Source organism: Cebidichthys violaceus, unplaced genomic scaffold (assembly GCF_023349555.1).
Source record: "Cebidichthys violaceus isolate CVI_PGR_0920_01 unplaced genomic scaffold, fCebVio1.0.p SCAF_39, whole genome shotgun sequence".
Taxonomy (NCBI): Eukaryota; Metazoa; Chordata; class Actinopteri; order Perciformes; family Stichaeidae; genus Cebidichthys; species Cebidichthys violaceus.
In genome coordinates this window covers 706,645-727,267 of record NW_027176583.1, presented here as the reverse complement: position 1 = coordinate 727,267, position 20,623 = coordinate 706,645, and the positions used below count along the sequence as shown (strand labels likewise).

The 20,623-nt window shown below is 47.7% G+C and overlaps 1 protein-coding gene across 2 annotated transcripts in view; it reads left to right on the top strand.

Annotated features, from left to right (window-relative positions):
• Positions 1-20,623, top strand: part of asap2a (ArfGAP with SH3 domain, ankyrin repeat and PH domain 2a) — a 37,680-nt gene that overhangs the window by 8,365 nt on the left and 8,692 nt on the right. Inside the window, exons 2-15 of one of the 2 annotated variants that reach the window (XM_068726298.1) lie at positions 5,513-5,585; positions 8,747-8,892; positions 9,585-9,659; positions 13,494-13,543; positions 15,656-15,785; positions 16,074-16,159; positions 16,267-16,342; positions 16,466-16,552; positions 17,616-17,719; positions 17,990-18,059; positions 18,527-18,614; positions 19,269-19,317; positions 19,701-19,867; positions 20,410-20,543. In XM_068726298.1, the coding sequence (XP_068582399.1) occupies positions 5,513-5,585; positions 8,747-8,892; positions 9,585-9,659; positions 13,494-13,543; positions 15,656-15,785; positions 16,074-16,159; positions 16,267-16,342; positions 16,466-16,552; positions 17,616-17,719; positions 17,990-18,059; positions 18,527-18,614; positions 19,269-19,317; positions 19,701-19,867; positions 20,410-20,543 (1,335 nt within the window). The other variant, XM_068726299.1, reaches the window with a different exon arrangement.

The following is a 20,623-nucleotide window of genomic DNA, read 5'->3' as shown; positions in this document are numbered from 1 at the left end:
GCGATGTGGTGGACGAGACTGCCGACTAATCGTACGGTGTGTTATTTATTTTATCTACAAGGAAAACCTTCCATAGATCATTTTCAGGTGACTTAACATAACCGTTGGCAGTCGACCGTACAGGAAAACCGAGCTGCGGTGTATTACACCAACATTATGCTTTCTCCCCATTAACACCAACACTGATGCTATGTGCTGCTGCTGCTGCAAGGAGGAGTGCACTGCTATAAATATATATATATATATATATACTGCAAGGGTGTAATGTTTCCACCCGGAATTCTCTCCATCCAAAACCTTTCCTCTTTCTAAAGGCGCTAACAAGAACCCACCCAGGGTTCTCTAGTGAGGAGAGGGTTTTTATCCAGAACCTTTATAGGACCAAAAGGGTTCTTAATGGAACCTTTAGTCTCACAAAGAACCTTTTTGAAGACCACTTTAGGGCTTTTTATTTAGTGTGTGTGTGTGTGTGTGTGAGAGTTTTACACACTCTTAGATGTTTTAGTAGTTTTCTTTGAGCGGTGAAGTTTGTTTTGGTTTTGAAGTTTTTTTTTTGATCGTCTGGTACCTTTTTTGATAAAACACGGATTACATCCCACCACAGCCGTCATTGTGCCCACACCAAATAAATGAGAATCCCAGACTGCAGCCGAGTTCCACAGCATGCGGCCCGTTTCCTCGCATAACTCTCTCTGGGCGCAGGGCTCAAAGGCTTGGGCAAGGTTGGTAGACGAGTTATAAAGAGACACCAAACACAACGTGTGTGTGTGTGTGTGTGTGTGTGTGTGTGTGTGTGTGTGTGTGTGTGTGTGTGTGTGTGTGTGTGTGTGTGTGTGTGTGTGTGTGTGTGTGTGTGTGTGTGTGTGTCAGCTATAAACGAGTGTGTGGCGATGACGATCGTGATACTACAGATGGGGAGGATTGCTTGGATTGTGTTTTGTTCAAGTTGAACGTGTGTGTGTGTGTGTGTGTGTGTGTGTGTGTGTGTGTGTGTGTGTGTGTGTGTGTGTGTGTGTGTGTGTGTGTGTGTGTGTGTGTGTGGGGACAGCGTCTTGTCGAGCAGACGCTCTGTCATCAGCAGATAGTTAGTCGGAGGAACAATGGGTTCTCTGCCTCGTCTGTCAGTCACTCCGGCACGCAATCATCCAGGAATGTCTTTCTTCTGCAGACGGCGGAGGAAGAGGTGGAGAACACTACAAGTTCTTGTGGTCGGCGGCGTCTGGCCCTCTGGTTTTCATGTGAAGTCACCTTCTGCTCACATGTGTTGGGATGCTTGAAGCAGTCATCGAGGAACACCAGATAATTCAAGCTTTGACTACAGACAAAACAAGGATGTTGAGAACCTCGCCCAGGGCTCTGGGAGCATTTTTACTACTTCTTGATTTATTTATAGACCAAACAATGAAGGGGAAACCCATCCAAAACCAATTTCCCCCTTTTGCGTTCTTCTCAGGTTGTAGCTGTATGAAGTGACGTTCAACGTCTCATGTGAACAACTCAGAAAGCGGACAATCGCTGCGCTACACGAGCACTTATTGACCCGGTCTCGCTTGTTTCGCCCTTCTTGTTTGGGCGTTGAAGACCTTGACGAATGCTGGAACAAGCACGTTGGATTAATTCGCCCTGGTCCGGGTCCTTGCGGTCGAACTATGTGCTTATTACCCAAGCTGAGCTCTGCCTTGTGACGACCAAACTGGAAAGGTTGTCGGTCCGTACTGTAATCTATCCGCGCGTCCTCAACATGAATGAGGTTTACAGTATCTATAATCTGCACACGCTCTACATATTGTCCGTCTGCTCTGTGCTCACAGAGGTCAGTAACCTGACCCCCCCGTCACTACTCTCCTGGAAATGCACGACCGTAAGTGACCCGGCGGTGTGGTGGCGCTCTCTGCGGATGGGCAGATGGCACCTGATTGTAACCACGGTGACGATGATGTCGTGCGTTAATACGAGGATTCATTTTTAGGGGGGGGGGGGGGGGGGTTCCTTCTGCTGCTTCATCCAAAATTCCCAAACGGTCGGTAGGCAGCAGGAAGTGAGCAAAGAGCCGCTGTGGTTGGTGGGGGGGGGAGAAAGCGCTGACATGGCAGTAGCGTCACGTGAAGTGTGCTTGTGAAGCGGCTCCGGGGCTCAGAGGCCGAGTGCATTGTGTCGAGGATTCAGCTCTGATCCCTCGCCATTGAAAGGAATTCCCCTCTCGCTCTGAATAGTTCTTCTTTTTTTTGGGGGGGGGGGGGGGGGGGGGGGTTAAACATTTTTTGAGTGCTACAAACAAGAGAAGAGGGCTAGAACATTGTGAGAGGCCTGGTGCTTAGAGGAGAGTCACTCTGGAGTGCATATCGGAGTGGAAATGTGTGAAAGTGATTGAAGAGACCTGTGTGTGTGTGTGTGTGTGTGTGTGTGTGTGTGTGTGTGTGTGTCTGTGTGTGTGTGACTGATTTAGAGCAGTGTGTGTGTGTGTGTGTGTGTGTGTGTGACTGATTTAGAGCAGTGTGTGTGTGTGTGTGTGTGTGTGTGAGTGTGTGTGTGTGTGTGTGTTGTGTTCAGCAGGGATTGGTTTATTACCCCGCCTGTCTGCTTCCCCCCCCCCCCACTTGTCTCGCCCCTTTCCCCTCGACAGTCCACTCTGTGCAGATTGAAAGGGTGTGCTGGAGCGTGATACTGTGTGTGTGTGTGTGTGTGTGTGTGTGTGTGTGTGTGTGTGTGTGTGTGTGTGTGTGTGTGTGTGTGTGTGTGTGTGTGTGTGTGATGTTCATGTGTCAGGCTCTGGCTGGTCAGACCGATTCACAGGCTCATTACTGGTGTTGTGTGGCGGTCAGACGGGGGCGTAGCTCCGCCTGTGGACCTGTGGGCGTCGATAGCGCTGCTATTTCATGCCGACTGGAAATGAGTAAACTAATGCACAATATACACTTTTTTTGTTTTTGTTTTCCAGGATCTGCTGGGAGCAACTTCTCCCCCATCTGCTTTTTGCAGCTGTTAGTAGCTTCCCCGTTTCCTTTGTGCATTGCATTGTGGGACACCCCAACAAAAATCAAGCAGATTCAGTGCATAAGACTTATTTCAATGAACTTAACGCTCAGGTATCGGCTTCAAACCTGCATAGAATTGGGATACAGCAAAGGTTTACATCTCCTCTGGTGTCATACAACATTACGACATGTTCAGCTTTAACACAGGCCTGCTTCATGCTAACACAGATGAACGCTACTCACAACGGTACCTCTCCAGGAATACCTTTCTTGCACGGTTGCGGTGTACTGCTGCAAGAACTACCGATACCGAAGCGGTTGCATGACCCTGGAGCGGGACTCATAGCTGCCATCTGACGGCGTCGATGCACCAAAAGCTTTAGTTACAAAGTGAGCAGATCGCTTTAAATCTCTTTGTCCGTTGGGCTCGTCGACGCTGCTGCCAGAGAGTCCAGCTGCGTTGGTCAGAGTGCTTTGTCTTTTTTTTTTTTTTGTGATGAAGTCATAAAACTCAGCATTGATGCCATGCACCGTTTTGCAGCTCTGATCCATAATGTGAATGAAACGCACTCTGCTAGCTTATTGATTCTTTGCAGCGCTCGGCTGGTAAACGCCATCGCGTGCTTCGACTCTTCGGCTCTTCGGCGGCTCACACCTCGTTTGAACCGGAGTCCTCCTCACCGAGCGCGTTCACAGCGTCACATAATCGATCGCTCATTGACAGTTTGAAGTAGGTTTTACGGGCCCACTTAGAAATTGCTTCCTGCGATACTGAAACAAAAGGGAAGTGAGATGCAGTTCTGTGCAATATCAGGCTAGTAGAGAACTACATATGCATGCATGTATGGTCCAACAGCAGCCATCCGTCACTCCGTTTCTCACTCTGTCTCCAGCTACCCGTTAAGAAGTCTTTTGTGCGGTTGGATTGGTTTGGCGGCGCAGACGGAGACGGTTCTCTGCAGCTGTATTTCTCTTCCCCCGTTTGATTTAAAAATACCTGTTTTAACAGCAGACAGACCCGCATGGCGCTGTGGGGTCTGAGCTCAGTTGCTTGGTCTGTGTGATCCAGACGGAGGTAACAGGATAATGACAGATGTAACGGATGAGTCAAAGGACCTAAAACCACAGCGCTGACACTCTTACTTTTAGTCAAAGCAAGTAGCTTTTTTTTTTTTTATTTGCACACTTGCCGTCAGGGTTTATTTTTAGTAAGTGTTACTTCTACTAAGTACTGCTGTCTAGAAGTTTATTTGGGTCTGCGTCGATTGTTTTTTATTTGTTCAAAGTATCCTCGTTAAAGATGAGGAAGTAATGCAGCTGGAAAATGTAATTAACTGTAAATACATTTGTAATGTTTCTGAATAATTTGGACGCAGCTTATAGAGCAACATGGATGAGGTCACATTTTGTCACTACGACTAGTGGTGCTGCAAAGAGGACGGTGTGTGTGTGTGTGTGTGTGTGTGTGTGTGTGTGTGTGTGTGTTGCAGCTGAATGGGGGCCATTGTGTGTGTGTGTGTGTGTGTGTGTGTGTGTGTGTGTGTGTGTGTGTGTGTGTGTGTGATTCGTTTTCAGAGGGTCGAGGCGATTTGATATTATGTCAGTCAGACGGGGAAGTAGGGAAGGGAGCAGCGGCGCCAGCTCTGGCTGCTTTTTACGGACGAACTTAATAAAGTCCCTAAAAACTAATTTCCCAAAATCCCCCCCCCCCCCCCCCCCCTGAGAGACTGCCTCACTCATCACTGGTACAGTGCTGCATTGTCTCAGCTGGACTCCCTGTGTGTGTGTGTGTGTGTGTGTGTGTGTGTGTGTGTGTGTGTGTGTGCATGTGCATGTGCATGTATGCACATCTCAGGGAAATTGTCCTTCATGTAAGAGACTGCAGATGCTCACTGCTCTTTTCCTCCAAGCTATTATACACACACACACACACACACACACACACACACACACACACACACACACACAGCAATGATGGTTCAGTTCTATTCTTAGCTGTGCCTTGAATAATTAATTGACTGCAGCCAGAATAGAGGTGGCATAGAGAGAGAGACACACACACACACACACACACACACACACACACCACATGGAGGCCTGCATTCAGGACGTGGACAAAAAAGCAGGAGCACCAGCTCAGGACGGCAACAACACAAACTGGGACCTCAGGAATGACAGTAGAGTCTCCTAACAGGACTGAGATGTGTTTAGTATCAATGAGAGATGTACATCACAATATCAGGGCTGCCCCCTCAACACGGTTCTCGTGTTGCGCTCAGCTCCATCGGTCAGAGCTTTGAACGTGGGATTAGAAACGGGGACGTCGTCCTCGTATGTGACGACGTTCGCGAGAAGTTGTGTCCGAAAAATGGCAGCAAACGTGGTTTACATTGACTCAGGTTGTTTTTAGTCAACTTAAAAAACACAAAATGCATTAATGTATGTCATTAAATGATTACATCTACTCTAACGTGTGTGTGTGTGTGTGTGTGTGTGTGTGTGTGTGTGTGTGTGTGTGTGTGTGTGTGTGTACACAGGCTCTGGATGTGGACCGAAGTGTTCTGTACAAGATGAAGAAGTCGGTGAAGGCCATCTACACGTCTGGTCTAGGTGAGTTCTCCTGTCCTCTATGCCGGGATGTTCACCTCCTTATCTCTCACTGCAGTAAGAAACCGTTTAACTCTCTTTGATATAAAAACAGAAAGAAGAGTTTCTGTTTTCACAGGTTAATTAGTTTCAATACAAAAATGCACAATGGATTGAAAATGAAAATGATTACTAATTACATTTTCTATCCTGAGGCAGACGTAGGGAGGATGGCTTTTTGTGTGTTATTACCAGAGAGAGAGAGAGAGAGAGAGAGAGAGAGAGAGAGAGAGAGAGAGAGAGAGAGAGAGAGAGAGAGAGAGAGAGAGAGAGAGAGAGAGAGAGAGAGAGAGAGAGAGAGAGAGAGAGAGAGACCTCTGAACAATGTGCTGAGCATGTCTTTTACAGAACAGTGTGAGCTCTGTTCAGACCAGAGGGACAGCTGTCTGATCCAGAACCCCCCCCCCCCCCAAAAGGAACAGCTGGGGAGGGGCTCACGCTGTGTGTGTGTGTGTGTGTGTGTGTGTGTGTGTGTGTGTGGCTGCTGAGGCGTGAACACACTCACGTTCTCACCTCACTGTGTATTTACATTTACATACACAATGTTTTTATTTTTTTTTATTTTGTCGCTACCAGACTCTGAACCTCTATTGTGTCACCCCATGACGTCTCACCCTGTTCAGCTGCTAAAATGAATGCCCCTGATGTTGATGAATTACCCTCATTTGAATGTGTGTGTGTGTGTGGTTGGTGCAGCAGGATACACACACACACACACACACACACACACACACACACACACACACACACACACACACACACGTCAAATATGTACAATAAACAAAATGACTCGGTGAAGCCTCTTTTATGCCTGGGTCACTCCTGTATATCTAGAACATTACACATCTTTAAATGTAAAGAAGAAATAGACTGTATTGCATAAAACGTATTGGTTCATGCAGGTAAAATTTAATATACATTTTATTTTCAGAGAGTAAATAACAACATATCTTGACACGTATGAAGCAGATGAAAGTGAAGAATGAAAGCACAGCGTTTGTATAAATATTCTTCGGAGAGGATGCTCGGGTAAAGCCTGAATAATGAGGCACACGACAGGGAGCCTCAACGCTCTGTCCTGGTAGTAACTGGCTGTCGAGCCCAAAAAACCGTGGAAGCATATTTTATCTCCGCTGACACGAGGAATACTAATGATGAGGAGGAGGTGAGGGGAAGACGGGAGGTTCGGTTAGAGCGGCAGAGGCCGAGCAAGCAAAGCAACCTCGTACCAGAGAGTTAAGACGCTGGGAAAGCTGCACAGATGAGCGGGAGAACCCCGCGCTGCTGCAGGGGCCTGTCAGCCTGTCGGCTTGTGTGTTTTGATGAATAAACCAGCAGCAGCATCTCAAACCCCCGAAGAAGAACCCGGAGCCGATCGAGCACGGCGGCTCGGACAGACCTGCCGAACAGATAACGAATCGAGGCAGACGAGTGAACGGCGTGTTCCTGCTGCAGCGCCCGTAGAGCTGAGCAGGGAAGAGTTGCTGAATAATGCAGCGCTGAGCCTGATGTTGCATCAGGAAAACACTCGGCTTCTGGGCCGACCTCGTCGTGGAGCCCAGTGTTGTTTCCTTAGTGTGTGTGTGTGTGTGTGTGTGTGTGTGTGTGTGTGTGTGTGTGTGTGTGTGTGTGTGTGTGTGTGTGTGTGTGTGTGTGTGACCACGTCATGGTCTCCGTCCACCAGTAAACACACGGTCATCACTTCCTGAGGTCAAGCAAAAAGGAATCCTTTTTCCTGTCTCACACACTCACACACACACACACACACACACACACACACACACACACGTTGCTTTTCATGTAGATGTGGAAAAAGCAATATATATAAACAATATTACGAAGTAGGTAAACGGTGTGAATGCAGATAAACACCTAGCATTTAATTATTTTTCAATTAAGTCAATGAACAACAACAATTACTTAAACTCTTAATTAGTTATTTTGTGAAAGGCAAGGCCCTCTAGGAAGATGAGCCTAAGCACAACACTGTCACTGCTCGGTAAAATAGACGATGTGTTTCATGTTGCAGATGCTCAAATAGTTCTGGAGACGTAGTTCAGCAGGTCCTCAAATACTGAGGTTGAAACGGCCGCCTCCGCTCTGTGCTGCAGACTGCATGAGTGATGTGTGAGGTCATGTTACAACAAATACACATGTCGCTCACTAAGCAGCCCGGGGGGGGGGGGGTTGTGGCTCTCATGTGCCACTTCTTAAACAACAGCAGAGCCACCGCCCTGTCGGCCCAGAGCCCGGCAGAACCACACCGCCAAAAACAGCTGGAGCGGGTGTGTGGTGAGGACCGGCGTCTGACGCGTGATTGAGGTTTATTATATCTCCAGATTTCAGCTTTTCCCCTTTTTAATAGTGTGTGTGTGTGTGTGTGTGTGTGTGTGTGTGTGTGTGTGTGTGTGTGTGTGTGTGTGTGTGTGTGTGTGTGTGTGTGTGTGTGTGTGTGTGTGAGCGAGCGAGATGGAAAGCTGAGTCGTTATGTGGCAGCAGGTGTCTTTTAGTTCACACCTCTTTTTCTTCCTTTTCCTCGAGTCCTTCCCTCATGCCACCCCGTCACCTTCATCCCCCCCCCCCCCCCCCCCGTCACGTCTCTTAGTGACTGCTGTCATAGCAACAGTCCCCCAGTGCCCCATCCCTTGCTCCGCCGCTGTCCCGGAGGCATTAGCTGTTATCAGCTGCCCAGTCTGGCGTGGGGTGAATTAAGTGGACTCGTTCTAGACCTGACCCTGCGCTAGATTAAGTCGACTTCAGGCTCGCTGGGAGACTTCGGTCGCTGCTGGATTTTAAAGCTTCCTCCGTGACTGGTTACCGACTGATCGACATGTTCTTTAGCGGTTCAATCGTTGGCTGGCAGCTCTTGGGGAAAACCCTGAACTGTAACGGGAGGATCGACCGGCCGGAGAAGTGGATCTTTGTTCACTGAAAGTCTACCGTACATTATTAATACCCAGTGATCGACTTGAAACGATCGGAGAGTGAAAGCCCAAGGCTGACGTGTGTGTGTGTGTGTGTGTGTGTGTGTGTGTGTGTGTGTGTGTGTGTGTGTGTGTGTGTGTGTGTGTGTGTGTGTGTGTGTGTGTGTGTGTGTGTGTGTGTGTGTGTGTGTGTTTCCCCAGCCCATGTGGAGAATGAGGAGCAGTACACTCAGGCCCTGGAGAAGTTTGGAGAAAACTGTGTGTACAGAGATGATCCTGATCTGGGTTCGGCTTTCCTCAAGTTCTCCGTCTTCACCAAGGAGCTCACTGCGCTCTTCAAAAACCTGGTGAGTCCACTAGTGTCTCCCTAATTGTCTGTATTGCCTTGAGACAGACACACACACACACACACACACACACACACACACACACACCGAGTCCAGCTAGAACTCGAAGCCCTCGGGGAGGTAGCTCTAGTTTTTCCGTTGAGCCGCTGCAACACCAAATATCTGCTGGATTTAAGTCAACCTGATCTGTTAAAGCCAGGTTTTTGTATTGAGGCCAAAGCTTTATTAAAAAAATCCGACACCGTTGTGTGAGGTCTGTCGCTTCCCCCGGACTCTGTATCTCCTCACCCGGAGACCCGGACGGAGCTTGGGACTTTTAATGTTTGCTGTTATCTCAAAACCTTTATATTAAAGAAACACGAGCTGCCGCCTGACCTGGATGTGAAGATGTAATCTCTCCCGGCTTTAGCAAGCTCTCGCCTCCCTGGATTACATGCAGCAGCGCTACACACAGAGGCTACTGTCTCATCATGGTTTGTTTTTATATTTCGGAAAACTTTCAGAGGTGAGCAAAAAGTAGAATTAACCCGTTAGCCTCTCATCACCATCATCTACTGAAGGAAACGAGAGACTACCTTCTACCTTAAGTGCTTTCCTTTGTCGTTTACCTCTTGCACACGACACGCTAAAAGGCTTCAAATCCTCTGATGTAACCCTTCGACTCTTATCTCTCTCTCCTCACCCTCCTCCAGTTCCAAAACATGAACAACATCATCACCTTTCCTCTGGACAGCCTGCTGAAAGGAGACCTGAAGGGAGTCAAAGGGGTAAGGCAACAAAACCGCCGGCATGTGTTAGAGCATCAGCATGACGCCTGCAGGAACTCAACGTGATGGAAGTCATTCACAAGTTGCTCAGCATGAGAGAGTTTTAGCACGGGGGGGGGGGGGGGGGCACAGTCATTCAACATCGCATCATTGACCAGTGACACATGGAGCAATTTGGGATTTTATGATCCAAATGAATGAATTGTTAAGTTGGCCCAAAATATTTCATTTCTGCCCACCAAGTTGGCTCTACGGTATCAAAATAAAGAAATGAATACCAAAAAAAATTATTGTTTGAGGTTGATCAACAGGCTATTTACCCAAAACTAAAAAATCTTTGAGGTTCAGTACAGGGCCGTTAGTCATGTGCTTCCACCAAAACGGACTAAACCCAGACAGACAGACAGACAGACAGCTCTGTAATGCAATCAGCGCTCGTTACTGTCCGCGGCAGTCGCTGACCTTTCCCACCTCCGGGCGCGTGATTGGCTGTGGCCTCCAGCGAGGTATGATGCGATTAAGACGGCTCTCTAATGAGGCCGGTTGTCCCGCGTGACGCCGTGTCTCTCTTGCTCTTTTGTTCGTGTGATGTTTTCTTTTCAGCCTCGATCTGATTTTCTCTTCGGTGATTTTCTTTCTTAGTCTCTCTCTCTCTCTCTCTCTTTCTCTTTCTCTTTCTCTCTTTCTCTCTCTCTCTCTCTCTTAACCCCACACGTCTGTCTCCATCGTTCTTCCCTTCCTTGTCTCCTTCACTCTGTCACTCCCACCCCTGACCTCCTCACTCTGGCTGTGGCAGACAGTCACATCTGTAACGCTTCCCCACTTATTGCTCATTAGCCCGCTGATGATTCTCATCACCCCAGTGACATGGGGGGGTGGGGCTAATGAGCTGCTGGTTATTTCATACCTCAGGACACACACACACACACACACACACACACACACACACACACACACACACACACACACACACACACACACACACACACACTCATAAAGGAGAAGGGAGAGAAAGAGTCATCTGGAAATGAAATGATGGCTTATTTCTCTCATTTGTCTTTGTTCACCGTCTCCTAACCCGTTACTCACCTCTAAAGCCCAAGGCTTCCCCCTCATCCATCCCGCATCCTTCATCCTCCTCCTCCTCCTCCTCCTCTATCATTATCCTGCTTCTGCACTCCTGTCCTCTCCCAGGGGGAAGTACCTGTTCGTAGAGGACGAAGCAGAAAGAAGTCCAGACCTGCACGAAAGGCTGTTTAGACTGCAGTGAGAGTAGGAAGGAGAGTAGGACGAAGTAACGGGTTGATATGGATCTCGGTCATGAGGAATGTATTTAAAAGAGTCTCTTGAGAGAGAATTAGAATCGACAGCTGTGTGGAAGCTGAGATAGCCACCAGTCCTATTGTGTGATTAGAGGGCTACCTCCTAGCAACCCGTCACCGCTGTTACTCGGAGAGAAATCCTCCATTCTCCACCTCATCTCAACTCCACGCTCCTTCACAGGTGACGTGAACTTTACTCGGGACGCGGCTCGGTTAGTGCAGCGCTAGCACAAAAAGGCCGGGGGGGCGGGGTCCCCTGGAAGACCCCGCAGTGTTTTCACTGAAGTTAAACACACACGGAAAAGTGCCGAGTCCACGGAACATTCCTGCTCACGGCGGCATGATGTCATGCCTGCAGCGGACACCCCCCCCCCCCCCCCCCCCCCCCCCCCCCCCCGTCCTCGTTGAGCGGACTGTGATTCTAACCCGCCATGAGTCACATCAGCGTATCACTGTTCACGTACAGTGTGTGGATAGCTGCCATTGTGTTTGTGTTTGTACGGGGGGGGGGGGGGACTCTGGGCTCTTTTTCTCATGATCGCTGTTTGAGAGTTTAGATAAGAGCAGATTACTAGTTATTATTAGTTTGCACACTCTGCTGTCGACTGCAACATCGGCAGCATCGGCCGTTTTTGAATTTACTGAACGGGGGATTTGCAAACAGCAGAAGTTGCAGATTCAGATTCAGTCAGTCCAGCTAACAAAGCACTCAGCAGATGTTGGTTCTTATTGTTCAGGTGTTGAGATGGAGACGGCGCTAGTTTGTGCCATGAAAAAGGACAATGTTATGGTAAAATCTGGTAAAAATGTCCTGGTTGCTGAATACTTTGTGATGCAGAGATACTCCCTGTAGTCTGTGGATCATCCAGAGCAATATTCAGTCACTTAACAATTGTCAAGTAGAGAATTAATCTGCAACGATTTTGATAATTGTTCAGTTCATTTTTCAAACAGAATTGACAGTTTCCAGCTGGATGCTGCCGATTTGTTTCCTGTGATATTAAACGTAACGTCTTTGGACTGGAAGTGTTTTGTTATTTAACTGATCTCTTCTAAGTGTTCACATCCAAACTGAACTCTGCCTCCGGTGCTGCTGACCAGGTTGAGTCCGTTCATTGCTGCGGTGGAAAAAGGTGTGCGGAATGTGTAACGGGAAGTGCTATTCCTGGACGTGTGTGTGTGTGTGTGTGTGTGTGTGTGTGTGTGTGTGTGTGTGTGTGGTCGTAGGTAGGAAGAGGTGATACATTTGCCAACGGAGGCTCCTTGTCAAGGGCGTGACATGCCTCCTCCGTCCTTTTGGATTCATCCAGACGGAGAATGAGGACGCTGAGAGCTCCCTGGTCTCTCTGGGAGTTATTTGCCCCGTTACCTTGGCCTATTCTGTATTTTTAGCCATTGTTGCCATTTTCTCCTCTCTCTGGCTCTGACGTTTCCTTCCGCTCACCCTCTCTTCTCTCTCTGGCTCTCTCTTGACCTGCACTACATTCTTTTAGTGACTTGCTTTGGCTTTTGTTTTTCCTTCGCTGGCTTGTTCTTTCTCTTCAGTGTTTTGGTCTTTTATGCTCTCTTTCCTCTGGTGGTTTCTGGCCCTTGAGCCGGTTGACTGAATGGCCGAGTGGTCCTCGGCGGTGAACCAGACCGCGATCGTTTGGGCGAACGGGTCGAGCCTCTGCTGTTGAAGCGGAAGGTCAACCGCGGGGTCAGTCGTCTCTGGAGTTTTAACAAAGCACTAAAGCCGTAAGCTGTCTGTCCAGCCGAACAGGAACATGAGCAGAAATGCACAACATGACAGATATGAGTGCTGCTTATGGTTTAGAGTCCATACCAGGATGCAGCAGGTGCTCGATGTAGATTTTGGTTTCAGGCAACGATTCATTTAGTAGAATTTGTATTTTCTAGGGAATGACACGGCCAATTGCACCCAGTAATCCCTCCTTTTTGTTTGTCGCAATCCCCGTTTAATCAGCGCCGCGGTGTTGGGGATGTTGTTTAATCAAGCGCGTCGCTCAAGCAGCTGCTGGAGGCGCAAACAACCGCGACGATGAGACGTCGGCGTTTGCCCGTTGTCGATGTGACCGGAGGGATCGCGCTACAAATGCCAAGAAACGATTTTTCCACCGGCCCTCCACAGTTAACCTCTCCCCGCTGAGACAGCTGTGGGGAGGATGATTCAGCTTACTGAGTCACGTCGTGTTGAAACAAAACACCTGCAAACACACACACACACACACACACACACACACACCCACGCATGTAGCGTTGCTCGTTAGCGGTTGATAAAGACACGCCACAGAGTGTTCTTTGTGATTCCTGGTTGTCTTATGATGGTGTTGCTCCTAAATGTGTTTGAAATGTAAAAAAAAAAAAACAACGACGACGACAAGATCCCAGAGCACAAAGCGACATCTTAAAAGCCCAAAAGCAGCAAATCTCCACATTTGTGAAACTAGAATGTTTCTTTTCTTGATTTGTTGTCTTCAAACTTCTTTAATTTGAGCTTTCTGCTCCACAGGATCTGAAAAAGCCTTTCGACAAAGCCTGGAAGGACTACGAAACAAAAGCGTAAGAAACCTAATTTTCATCAATTCTGCAGATCAAACCATACTCTTAACTTGTCAGTATGTTAAACTGAAATGTGCAGAATGTCTTGTCTCGACTAACCGCTCTCCCCCCTGTAGCTCCCCCTCCCCCCTCCCCCCCGTGATGATCTGTTAACACATGCTCGATAGTGTGAATAACCGTCACCTCTCCACCTCCACACCCCCAGACACCGTTTCCACCGTCGAACCCTTGTGACTGCGCATGCATACAACACATGACATCTTACAGCGCTGTCGTATATATTTTACAAGCTGCAAAGGACATTCTTTGCTGAAAGGGTAATCCTTCTCCTCTCCAAAACCGGTTCGGCGGGACAGTACCGGCTTTGTGCTGACGTCCAGAGTTCAGCCGGATGCTGTGTGTTTGTGAACGACCCGACTTCTTCTTATGATTTGACTCTATTGATGGAGAAGACATCAATAGAGTCCAGTTTTCTGCCTGATTGGGGACCGCACCGTGTCTTGATTATCTTTCTCTCTGCTGTCTGCTGGTTTTTATACGCTCAGACACAAAAAGATCAATTATTTTGTCTCCGCACAGCATTGCTTTCTGATTCCTCTAATTTGGTTTGCAAGCTCTTTGCGTATGACAACCCGAGTCTGAATTCAGTGTTCAGTCCCTCGGTTGTTCTCTCACTTTGAATGCCGTTGATTCAGGAAGTAATCACTAAAATCTGACAAATCTTTCCCTACGTTTTAGATGCAGAATGCGTCTCCAAAAACTCTTTGTCTTTATGTCCAAATGGACGAATCACTTCCTGAACTGACAGAACTGAAAGTGACTGGATCTTTTTTTTTTTTTTTTTTTTAGCCCGATCATCAGTTGAGCAACTGTCAAGTTTGGCCGGCTGCCAAAAAAACAGCCCGGTGAACACGTGTGTGTGTGTGTGTGTGTGTGTGTGTGTGTGTGTGTGTGTGTGTGTGTGTGTGTGTGTGTGTGTGTGTGTGTGTGTGTGTGTGTGTGTGTCTCTCTGTTAGTCGCAGCTCTGATGAAGCCGTAACGCTGTCAGGGCTGAAGATTCATGCGCTGACGTGACGTTTGGCTTGTACGCACACAAACATGTACACACAACCAGAACTTAACGGCTAAACGGAGAAAAGAAACTTGTCTTTTCCCACAGTGACTCACCGTCGATATCATTACACAAACAAACCTCAAAGTTGGCATTCGTTCACCACGCATCACACTGCCTTTGTGCGCATGCCAAACGACACATGACACGAGATATTGTGCAACAGCAATAACAACACAGAAGAATGATCTTTCTTTTTTAAAGTGGTGTAGCGTCATGAATCGTGACATAAAGGGAGCACTACTAAATGGCCTCCTTCAGTAGCCTATTTCTTTCTGACTAGTTGATAGTTTTAGAACATGTTTTAGAAGAAGGCTCATGCAGCTCCACCACTTTTTGATTTTTCCTTCTCTTTTTTTTTTGTATGCATTTGTCTCGTCGCATATTGTGCTGAGCCTGTAGCTGCAGGTCAAACGGAGACAGCACAGATCGAGCGTGAGGGAGGGAAGTCTGTCTCGACGCACGTGAACCGGGCCGAACGTCCCTCCGATAGGGAACGGTCTGCTGCATCCTCTTTGTAGGAGATGTGCCGTCAGCAGAAAACAGCATATGGAACAGAATGCCCCGCTGCATGCTCTGGTGCCTCCTCCTCTGTCGCCTGTTTAGAGATATTGAATGGAGAGTTTGTGGTCTGTGGGGGGGGAAAAATCAGCCCTAAATACTGACTGTCAGGTAACCCGCTGCATCGAAGGTGATGACTGTTTGCACTCTGTTGTTTGGAAGGGAAATCAACTTAAATGAACGTATTAACAAGACTGCTTACTACCTGGATGGCTTAGATAAACCTGAACAGATGCATCAGAGTTACTGTTGCACCGTAAACCCAGTCGGCACCAACCGTCTCTAACCTTTAACCTTTAGAAACCACAGACCCCCAGCAGGGCCACACCTTTATCTGCAGGATAGCAATAGGGCTGATTTTGCTCCCCCTCCATGTTCATGGTGTTGCCATGGATGTGCTCTTTGACCCCCCCCCCCCCTGTGATGTCACTTCCTGCCAGCACCAAGATAGAGAAGGAGAAGAAGGAGCACGCCAGGCAGCACGGGATGATCAGGACGGAAATCAGCGGGGCGGAGATCGCTGAGGAGATGGAGAAGGAGAGGAGATTCTTCCAGCTGCAGATGTGCGAGGTCAGTCGACCGACGAATGTCGCCAACGGCTCGTTTGAGGTCTGGCTAGTTTCTGCACAGATCAGTCAAACTTAGGTAGAGGTTGTATATTTCAGAATGGGTGTTCAGCCGTTTGGAATTCAGATTGCATTCAGTGTGTTTGTGCGGTCTGGACCTCTTTGAAATGAAGCTTTACTTGGAAGAAGAAGACTTTTTTTACTTTGAAGCGTCTGGATATGAGATGAAAGGGATGCATGTGTTTGAGTCTGAGTGATCCTGTCTGACTACATCTGTATTCAATGTTTACAGTACCTCCTCAAAGTCAATGAGATCAAAATCAAGAAAGGGGTGGACTTGCTGCAGAACCTCATCAAGTATTTCCACGCGCAGTGCAAGTAAGACGAGAACTGATTTGTTATTATGCAATGTTGTTATTCGACCTGGAAGGTGTCGGTTTGTACAACATAAGGCTCTTTGTTAAGTTCACGTGCTTCCTGCTCAGTTTCTTCCAGGACGGCCTGAAAGCTGTGGACAACCTGAAGCCCTCCATAGAGAAACTGGCCACTGATCTGCACACGGTGAGAGAGAACCGGCTGCTCCTGGTATCGCCTCGCTTTCTCTCGATCGGTGACATTTACGTCGTATGAACGTCACGGCGTGTCTCTTCTCTCCCGTCGTCTCCCGTCTCTCCTCTGTCACAGATAAAGCAGGTGCAGGACGAGGAGAGGAAGCAGCTGACTCAGCTACGAGACGTCCTCAAGACGGCGCTACAGGTGGAGCAGAAAGAGGTGAGGAAAGATCACGTCTTCGTCTTCCTGGTTCCTGTATATCTGCTCTTAGATCAGATTGGATTTCAAACAGGCAATCCTTACAATAGGTCTATCAGGGCTGTTTCCACACTACAAATTTGTCTTTGGATCATACATGCATCGCTATTATCCATTTTCTCCCCACCGCCCAATGAGTGGACGTGATTTATCCTCGACCCGGGTCCTTAGTGAACCATGAAACACGCTGCAGGCTACTCCTGGTCTCACCTGATGATTGTTCTCTTCTTTCCTTCGCTGCCGCCTTCTTTTGTGAAACAAGTCCAGGAGAGTAAGTGGATTTCTTGAAGACATGTGGAATGTTTGCATCCTGTTGCTTCAGTTAGTAGTGCTGGATTCATATGTTCTTTTACAGCAGCATATTCTTTTTCGTTCAAATATGTCATGGGATTGTTTCAGCGCTTTTTGGTTATTTTCAGTTGTGCTTTCTATTTTATTTATTTTTTATTTTCAATGAGAGAAGAGCCGGAGCTGCATTCGTGCTCCTTCACCATCATCCTGTTGGCTGCGTGTTAAACAGTCATTAACGTCCCGCCTTCAGAAGTCGTCCTCTCTGTTTCCCGTAGTGTTTCCAGACAGGAAATGACATCACTCACACAAAAATCTGGCCTTTGTTTGGTCCCTTTTTTTTTTTGGCGGTTGTTTTGTCAAAGCTGAATATCTAAAGAAGAATCAAGTTAATTGTGTTCTAGTTGAGGTTGAATCTGTTTTATCTCAATGTGACTCATCTTTTGATCCTTTCAGAGTGGCACATGAGGATAAAATGGCAGCTCCTCTTATTCTCTCATCCCCATGTGTACAAAACCACCGAGGCTCACGGCAGCAGTCTTCCACTGTTGTTCATACTTGCTTCCAAATTCTCAGAGGAGCAGAGCATGAATCTGAGCCATCTAACGCTTCAGCGGCTCCCACTTGACTGCAATTTGACTTTGCAAATCCCACATGCAGTGCCTGCTTTTTATTTTTATTTTTTAAATGTGTTTAAAGGCTCTGATTTCTTGTTTGTTTGTTTGTGTTTTTGCAGGATTCGCAGGTGCGGCAGAGCACCACCTACAGCCTGCACCAACCCCGGGGGAACAAGGAGCACGGCACGGAGCGCAGCGGGTACCTCTACAAGAAAAGTGACGGGTGAGCATTTGTACAATAGTTCTGCAATAGTTGTAGTTTCAAAAATTGTAATAAATATTACAGTAACAAATTGAAAATAAGCTTTTTCATACAAGAAGGCAGAGTGAAGATTTGAACCGTGTACAATCTTATGGTAGATGTGATTCCGCTGCTCGGCCTGTGCGTCATAACTAATGCACGTGTTCTGTATTATAACGTGATCGTACTAAATGTTTCATGACGACTGTCTGCTCTTTGACTCGCCGATGAACCGTCTTCTGTGTGTCGCAGCTTGAGGAAAGTGTGGCAGAAGAGAAAGTGCACGGCGAAGAACGGATACCTCACCATCTCACACGGCACGGTAAGACGACGACGACGAGCACATTCTGCCGCACGCGCTTCATTCCTCCTCAGCCGGTCGTTGTCGTCACCCATTAACCGTGATTCACAAGTTGACGTTCTCCTCAGCTGAGCCTCGTTCAAACCTGAACTCTGTTTGGTCCCCGTATGAAGATTTAGCTCCGGGCCGGACGACTCCTCTTACTGACGCAGCTCATCTTACAGCTTATCACGTGTTTCATTTGGCTGCAGCAGCAGTCAGATATGGTTAAACACAACACTCTCACTCACTTATACTGTCGTCCCTCTCTGTTCTTCCTCCCTCTCTCTCTCTCTCTCTCTCTCTCTCTCTCTCTCTCTCTCTCTCTCTCTCTCTCTCTCTGTCTCTCTCTGTCTCTGTCTCTCTCTCTCACTCTCTCTGTCTCTGTCTCTATCTCTCTCTCTCTGTCTCTGTCTCTGTCTCTGTCTCTGTCTCTCTCTCTCTGTCAGGCTAACCGGCCGCCAGCTAAACTCAACCTGCTCACCTGCCAGGTGAAACACAACCCTGAAGAGAAGAGGAGCTTTGACCTCATATCCCGTGAGTCCGGCCCTCTGTCTGTCTTTGCACTCTAGCTTTATACTTTCCTTACCTTTGTGTCTGCGCTCACCGTTTCCTCTCTCCCTCCTCTGTAGATGTTGCACTCCAGTGCCTCACTTTAATTAGCTCCATTCATCCAGACAGCAGCAGTTGCGCAGCATTGTGGATTTCAAATATTTTTCTATTTAGAAAGAAGCAGCGACTCAAAGATAAGCCGACTGTTAAAGATGTGTACATTAACACTTCTCAATCTGACAGAAAATGAATCTACAACTACTTACTAAATATCTGCAAAGGAATCGATAATGATGTTGAATAATCGTTGATATCGTTTGCTTGTTCTTCCCTAAATAGTACTAGTTAGTAGTAGTTTCTGTCAAACGAATCATTTAAGATTTGGCCACATGTGCTGTAAGAGATAATAGCATTAAGCTGGAGGAGCTAATCTTCAGCCTCTGGAGACACAACATGATTTCAGCTGCTTTGGATTCACTGGTGTAAAAACGTGACTCACACCTGAAGACAGAAACAAGAGTTTTTTTTAGTTGTTCTCCCTCAGTTTGACCTGATGCTTTAAGTCACTGAGCGTTCTCCTGTCTCCACTTCTCTCCTCTGTTGTGTCATTATCCATTTTTATTTATTTTTTTGTTTCAGACGACAGAACGTATCATTTCCAGGCCGAGGATGACCAGGACTGTCAGATGTAAGTGCCTGTTCCTTCCTTCCCTGTGTGTGTGTGTGTGTGTGTGTGTGTGTGTGTGTGTGTGTGTGTGTGTGTGTGTGTGTGTTTCCTGTTTACCACTTCGGCCACTTTCCGCACACTTCCTCCCTCACACCCAGTCAGACGCTCGGCCTTGTCTTTACCTTCCACCTCCTGACTATTAGCTTCCTTTTGACTCCCTTCTTCTCTCCTCTTTTTAACACCCTCCTCCTTTCCGTCACGTTTCTTTCCGCTTCGGCTGCTCTCACCTCCTCCTGCCTCTACTTCCTCTTCTTCCTCTTCATTCATCATTCGTCATTATTCTAATTTTCCCATACGCCCCTCCGGCCTCTCCTCTCTTCTCCTCCTCTCCTCCTCTCCTCCAGCTGGATCTCGGTGCTACAGAACAGCAAGGAGGAGGCGTTGAACCAGGCCTTCAAAGGGGACCAGCATGTCGGCGAGAACAACATCGTGCAGGAGTTGACCAAGGCGATCCTGGGAGAGGTCAAGAGGATGACGGGGAATGACGTGTGCTGCGACTGCGGAGCGCCCAGTGAGTGACGAAGAGAGACAAACGGTCGGCAGCGCGGTGTCGAAACACATTTTATGACCTTTGAATAACAGGATGTATTGCTTTGGGAGTGTTGGCAGTGAAGTTTATGCATAGTTATGAGCCACTCGACCGGTACGGTCCTGGAATGAAAGTGCTGGATCCTCTTTCTGGAGATATTACCGCCAATAACTTTTCTCAAATCCTGTGAAATTTCCTCCAGCAGACATTTTACACGTATGGCATCCACACACATTATATATATATCCCGCACATAGAACGAGTTTCTAGGCCAGGCTTAGTTACAGTTCAGCATGGTCGCTTGCCTCTGACATTGTGTGCTGTGAGATGGTTAAAAATCCCTCCAGGCAGCCATTACATTTCCAGAGCACACAGCTTTCCACACATCAAAGTTTGCTCACATGCTGCAGAAATAACTTGAGCTTTAGTGGGGTTTTTTTTTTTTTAGCGTGTCACCCGTAGTCCTTCCTCCCTCCTTCATCCCTCCATTCTTCTTTGACGATTCTTCCTTTTGTCTTCCTCAGACCCGACGTGGCTGTCCACCAACCTGGGCATCCTCACCTGCATCGAGTGTTCAGGGATCCACAGGGAGCTTGGAGTCCACTACTCCAGGATCCAGTCCCTCACTCTGGACGTACTCAGCACCTCAGAGCTCTTGGTAAATCACTGTTGCCGTCGCATTGATTGTACAGACTATTCCCTATGAATCTTTACTCTCTCCTCCCGAGACCTCTGGAA